This window comes from Spodoptera frugiperda, chromosome 6 (genome assembly GCF_023101765.2).
Source record: "Spodoptera frugiperda isolate SF20-4 chromosome 6, AGI-APGP_CSIRO_Sfru_2.0, whole genome shotgun sequence".
Lineage (NCBI taxonomy): Eukaryota > Metazoa > Arthropoda > Insecta > Lepidoptera > Noctuidae > Spodoptera > Spodoptera frugiperda.
This window is the reverse complement of record NC_064217.1, coordinates 6,302,344-6,309,278: the sequence shown is the minus strand read 5'-3', so window position 1 is coordinate 6,309,278 and position 6,935 is coordinate 6,302,344. Positions and strand designations below refer to the sequence as shown.

The following is a 6,935-nucleotide window of genomic DNA, read 5'->3' as shown; positions in this document are numbered from 1 at the left end:
TTTTTCACTGGAAGCCTGCACTGAGGAGTCGTCATTACTGTTACGCTCAAAATCAACCCTCGCAGTAAAATGGGAATAGCAACATAAATGTTCGGTACCTACAATCAAGTTTAACTTAGCTACGCTAAATTTACTCGGCAGGCGTAGGTATTGGCTTTCGATTACATTAGCGAAGTGGACCCGAAATAAATTTTCCGTTCCATTCAACATCAACCAATCTCTGCACACCATAATAGATGCTGCCTCATTCAGCCGCAAGTATTATAAAGTGTCTGGAGCTCATCCTCGCTAATGAGGTGGTGTAGATACCTAGTTAAAGAGTTTGTAATGTTATTGTTATTGTCGTGCGGCGTGATGTAAAATAGAAGCCGGCTTCTAAGTCATATAACCTCAAAAGCTCGGGGCCGACGAGCCGCCGCGGATAGGGGAGCGCGCAGCCGCTCAATGTTGTGGCGCGTGCGCGGTGCGGCCTGAGCCTGCCGGCCGCACCGACTCCGCTGCACAAAGCGCGAGTGGCCGCGATGTCTCGCACCGACTCCTCACGTTGATGACTCGCGAAACTGAGACACGCGAGCACCGCGGATCCTCTCGGCTCTCTGAAAACCCGAGCATGTGATAAGATTTAGTGTGAATACAAAACGTTACAGTAGTGTTTCCTTTTGTGATAACTAAGTAGGAGCAACAGCAAAATGTACAAGACAGTGCGGCACGGCGAGAATAGTCTCCAGTACACTATCCTTCCGCAGGCGGAGGAAGTCCTGAACAACAGCGGCTTCAAGGGCAAAGGACGAGACTACAGCCCCTCAATTCATGTGCGACGAGCTCGAAGGAAATCAGATTTGAAATATGCCTTATGGATACTGTCTAGTATGGCTGCAACGCTCGTTCTAACTCTTGTTCCACTTTATATTATTGACGCAAGGAATCAACAGGGCCAGCATGAAATCAACACTCCTGCACCAATGGCATCTGCTGCTCGCGAGATGGTAAAGTCTAGAAAAAAAGAACTCAAGATGACGCCAGAGATCGTATTAACGTTAGGTCAGAAATTCGAGACGAGCACTATTTCAACGTCGCCTCCCACAACCACTTCCACTGTACCATCAACAGTGACTGTCGAGAGAGCGACTACACCTCCCTGGACAATGCCAGCTTTGCGATCATGGAAGAGCTCTACGTCATCCACAGTCATTCCGCCTATTCCCACAGAGGATAACGTTATTCCACTCATCGGAACAGTCTCCAGTGATAATCGTGAACCTAATCATGACACATCAGTAAAATGGGAAAAAGACATTATAATCCGAGCGACAGTCACTCCAGAACCGATCACATTGCGTAGTGTAATAAAATATTATTCTAAAACACAAATACCGTCAGAGAAATCAGTTTTTGCTACAAAAGGATTCGACGACGTTCTGATTACAACAAAAGCGACTACAGCGAGGACACCTGTAACGACTGAGTTTGCAACTACTAGTGAAAATTCTAAATTAAGAGATTTGAAAGACACCATGCTGTCGGTAGATGATGACGATGAATTTAAAGAATCGCTGGAAGTAGATGAAGTATTTTCTCTGCCTCCACTGAAGCCTGATTACGCGGCTGCTGGCATTGATTCTGATGAAGTGACGGTGGCAAAGGCCGGCGACGCTGGTTGGTATGGAGCACGTTGGCCGTTCGTGGACACGTCATCTTACTTCCAATGGACGGTACGTACTGCATAGTACTAGCCTTATTCTAGACTTATGTAATGTTTACCTACCTATTTACTTAATCATAACGCCAGTGCGTGCTCAACATGTCTAATCGTAACAGTTCTTTGATAACATCGAGTGATTTAATGAAAGCGGACGTGGAAAACCTACAAAGTTGATTTATGAAATCCATTGCTGATCGTATTTCTTATGTAATGAACAGTTCTTATTGAACCACAATGAAGGAAAGAGTTTGCACTTTTGCAAAGAGGAAATTATTAATTCAAGAGAATTTAACATATTATCGTATCACAGACTTCCTATTATTGTTAGTGTTTATTTCCGTATGAGATGGTCGAAATGTCGGATGGTATTCAACAACCTTCGGCAAACGAGTTTTGTTTCATCAATTTTAATCTTGTAAACAATAATAGGAGAGTGATTGGAAATGCATTAACAGAAGAAACATTTCTGGCTTGAAAACTTTTTAAATTTGTATATAAATGACGGTACAATTTTACTTTTCGATCATTTAACTTTAATACTATTCAGTATGGCGCAATTTATAAGCAACAGTCACAACTTATTGATCCTGGTTCAGTGCACTCTAAATGGGAGGTAAAACCCATTTGAAACATCAAAATTCTACTCCACGTTTGCAAAGACCTTCACTACTGGTGCGATTTAATTAGCACAATACATAGTATCCTCATCATAGTTAGGTACGCGTAGCTTCAAAATTATTTTAAAATAATCATTGTAATACTGTAGTGAGATAAATATTTAAATAGAATTTCTAAAATTATACCTGCGTAAGATTTGAAATCCCCTAAATAAGAAACTAAAACTTGAAGTGAAAATAGTAAAAAACAATAATTAAAAACTTAAATGGAAGAACATACATATTACCTAAATAAGTTAGCAAAAAGAAAGCATCGTAAAAATGGCAAAATGTACAAGTGCGTTAATGTGCAGCTTTTTGAAACAGAATGGTGCTTGGATAATTGCCCAAAAATGGTTGGAGCCTCGCCTCTGAAAGCCATGAATATGGAACAGGGAAGCTCTCCACTGTTAGTGGTTAACTGCGAGCGAGGTGTTCGGGAAAAATATTAATGTTTTCTCGGAGCAGGGAAATATTGCTTTACATTTTCTATTTTAACTTTTAACACATAGGTAGCTAAGTAGGTACTTCGACACGACACTCAGAAAAAGTATCTTCACTTTTGAATTCTCCGTTTATCCGAAGTGAACTGTTAAGTGTAGAGTTGTATGACAAAGGGAATTAATTAACTAAAAAACAAGTAGGCTCTCGAATCGAGGGCTCCAACACATGTGGTGTAGGTACTTACTGTATATAATAATCCGCATGACCCAATAAGTGAGACGTTAATGACAAATAAATTATTGTGAACATTGTAAGAAACATATGGATGTCATTACATTTATAGGGGAATGGGAAAATTGGCAAAAAGCATAACGGCTCGGCCATGGCGACCTCCGGGGCTCCCAGGCGGCTGGCTGTCGAGCCAAAGCTTAATCCAAGATTTATTGATATTTTATTATTTATTCACGATTAATGAACGGAGATTATTCGTAGCTAATTTATACTTTATTTAGTAATTTTAATTTTAATAAGAAATCTTAACGAACAATATCTACTATGCAAAATAAACTTGTTTTAGTTACAACAACGATTAAGAATTCACCTATGTTGCTGAGAATTAACTTGGCTAGACGCTGTTGATTCGTGAAATTTGAATGGAAAATCGTTATTAATTTTCTAAAATCAAGACTACAGGGGTTTCATATGCACGTATGCACCTGAAGTATAAGACATATCTATCTGCAAAATGAAAACTGGCACTTTAGGTTTCCATATCTGAATCGCTTGATCGATTTTACAAGAACGTTTCACAGAAGAATTTGAAGTATCTTTCAGCGTTTCAATTTGAACCTAACATTCAGTAGAGTAGGTATAATTCAGCTAAGTACATATAATCATGCATTGTTTATTTTTATATTATGTACTTTTCATGGTCACTTATATCTACTTTACTAGGTAGGAAGTTCCCTATGTTACAAACTGAGTTATAGGTACCTACTCGTAATACGTATCGTATGTTTTCGTAAAGTAAACACACACCTCGTATCATAGGTAGGTAGGTACTTACCAATTTATTAGGTAATTTACTTGGTCGTTCTTCACGGTAATTTACTTTGGGAATTACCTTAAATTTACTAGGTACGAAAAAATAGTTTGTTTATCTTGAATTAGAACGTGTGGTCTTCACTATAGGTACATAGGTATGATGAGTAGGTACATGTAGTAGCTACATCTATTTTATGTAGAGTGAAAGATAATAAAGTAGAGTATGATAGACTTTCATCAAAGGACTCGATTTCAGACTCCTTGTGTGTATTGAGAACCGAAACCGAGACCTATCAGTCGCACTTTCGATCTTCGTTCGAGGTAGATAGCTAGTGAAGTGACTGTCCACTGGTGGACTATGATGGGTCTCTTCTAAACGACAGAAATTGCAATCTTCAACCTTGACAGTCGGGTTGGAGTTCACCGTTCAAAGGTGTATGGCCAAAAATAACTATGTACCGTTGTTCCAGGGTTACTCTCCCGGAGACAACTTGCTGCTCCCGTTATTAGTGGCAGCACTCTCGTCTATCGCACTGGTGCTGTTACTGGCCCTCGCTGTACGCCGACGTAAGCGCTCACAAATCGCCTCCTCGAAACTCGGTGTAAGTAACTTAACCTATTGCCATATCATGTTTTATTGAGACACTGCAATCACAACAACGTACGATTGGTTATTACGACCAGTACATAATAGTAGCACTTGCTCCAACAGTTGACTGCGGATCTTCAAGCTGACGACAACACCAACCTGTTGACGGCTGAAAACGCTGAGGACGGTGACGGTGAGGGCGAGGAGTGAGCGCCTCCCTCACTCACGCTTCACGCTTGTTCAGCAGCCGGCAGCCGCAGGATGCCTCGTGTACAACTCTGGTACATATCGTACATAGTATTACAACACACATACTTCTATGCCAATAAATATTTACTTTCTGTTTATAGTAAACTATATTTCTATGTATAATTATTAGTAAACGCTATTTACGCTTCATACGTACGACGAGAGCATCTCTGCTAACTCCACTACAAACACAAGGCAGTCAGGTCAAGTTGTGGCACCTGTCTATTCTCGAATCTGTTATAAGCAGCGAAACTGCCCGACAGCCATGACTAATGACCTATTGTGTTTATATTTAACTATTTTTAACTAAATTATAATGAATATAAATTGTATAACTTAAATGTTTCACCTAAGAATACTCAATTTGCTTGTGTGTATGACTAATAAACACTGAATGAATACGAAGTGATTATATCGGCAACGCTGTACTAACGAGCACGCGTCCTTGTCACCTCAATTGTACATCAGGCATTCCACGCACTTTGTAATAATTTAGCTGCAGTACTGTAGTTTCTCGAAGTCGCATTGGAAGACCTGTCAGTGTCCGTCTTCTTACACACCGATCATATTTCAAACTTTCAGTGCCTATTGTTTGTATATAATGTACGATTCGGTTGGTCTCGTGCCAGCGAAGGCCGGATGGTGGTTCCATGTTCAGAGATACGATATAATATGTAAGTATTTTTTGTAATCGCACTAGATAATCGATTGTAAATTAGGGTCGTAGGTACGTGTCAAATGCCAAAATTGCTATAAATATTTTTGTTACAAATAAATTACTATGTAGAACTTCGGTCGTAGGGGAATGGCATGGCCCAGTTATTTTTATAATAATGGATTTGGCCAAACATTATTGATAGTAATGATAGTAAATATAACGTAACACGTTTTCATTCCATGTCAGTACGTATCGAAGTGGCGAAGGTCTGCGCAAATGGTCATGAAATTAATAGCTAGTGGAGAGAACGTGATCCAATAACTGATTTAGCCATTTCCCTGCCACCCATAATAATGTCACTCGGCATCGTAATAAAAATGACAATTAGATATTGATAGTATACTTATGAGCTTGCTAGAACCTAACTATGAAGTGGTGGCATTCGGAGCTTCTGTTCATTCATATTAATAAATGTAGATAGGGTGTAACGGTCGAGTAAGGCCGGCACTCCATGTAATTCACGCTATCAGAATGTTTATCAAGCGGTGCCGTGTCTGTGCAGCGCGCAGTACTCGCACCACATGCAGTTCTATATAGTTGGGCTCGCTCAACACGCGATACAGCGGCCTCGCCCGCGCCATGTATATCATATCTCTGAAAGTTTCGATTGTACGACTCGTCAGTATTAACTAAACCTGTGGTATTATAAATCTACATAATAAGCATACTCGTTTATTTTTTGTGTAGCCCGTTAGGATAAGATGAAATAATATCAATCTCGGTGTAATGTTATTATATGTGTTTTAACGTCGCTCTTTTATTACTATACATTTCAATTATCTAACTTTCATCTCAATTAAGTATTTATATAATTTTAAATACATAGTTATAAGACTGATATATGATTGAGTTTTTAGATACTAGTAAGTTTTATTTAAATGGCGTGTAACCTGTTAAAACGTTGTTTTGTAACGGCACTATATGTTTTCAATTTATGTGTAACTGTGTGTGCTAAGGATATAATGCATTTACACGTATTATGTAATTCAATGTTAGGTATGTAATATGACTGTACAATCGTATGTGGGAGGGAGGGGAGAAGTGTAGTTAGAAATTAAAATGTGATACCTCTGTAGTATCTTTGAATATTGTCGTTTCCCCTGTAGAAGGAATTGTTAGTCTCTTGCACACGAGGCGATTTGTATTTATGAAATCGTATCGGGCGCAAGAAGCCGTGTTTAGGAAAGTTTTGGATATAATAAAGCCCTCTATATTGACACGTGGAACATTATAGCTCATGCTAACATTTTGTATCATGCAATATAACATCGCACACTGGTGTACCAATAGTATTTATGTTACAATTAGCTTTTGTGTTAGACTTAGTTCTGTGAATGCCTCGTGCAGTGTGATTATTTTGTATTTGCTGTGAACACACCATGTACATACGTAATGAAATAAATTATGTTTTCCCACCCGAATACTGTGTTTATGTTCATTGCAGGAACCTATTCGAGTTAGCGCTTTGGTTTGCCTTATAGTATTACGTCAATTTGGTACAAATTTTGCCATTATGGTATACTTGGAATAGTT

The 6,935-nt window shown here is 39.1% G+C and overlaps 1 protein-coding gene across 1 annotated transcript; it reads left to right on the top strand.

Annotated features, from left to right (window-relative positions):
• Positions 1-480: 480 nt before the first annotated feature.
• LOC118267652 (uncharacterized) lies at positions 481-6,823 on the top strand. Its single transcript, XM_035581758.2, has 3 exons — positions 481-1,712; positions 4,317-4,448; positions 4,559-6,823. Exons 1-3 carry the CDS (start codon positions 690-692, stop codon positions 4,643-4,645), a joined length of 1,242 nt encoding a protein of 413 aa, XP_035437651.2. The 5' UTR covers positions 481-689; the 3' UTR covers positions 4,646-6,823.
• The last annotated feature ends 112 nt before the right edge of the window (positions 6,824-6,935 follow it).

Excerpts from the sequence above, each read along its gene's own strand:
- LOC118267652 (XM_035581758.2), top strand. The coding sequence starts at position 690 with ATGTACAAGACAGTGCGGCACGGCGAGAATAGTCTCCAGTACACTATC. Across the intron at positions 1,713-4,316 it reads CATCTTACTTCCAATGGACG|GGTTACTCTCCCGGAGACAA; the intron begins GTACGTACTGCA and ends CCGTTGTTCCAG. Across the intron at positions 4,449-4,558 it reads TCGCCTCCTCGAAACTCGGT|TTGACTGCGGATCTTCAAGC; the intron begins GTAAGTAACTTA and ends TTGCTCCAACAG.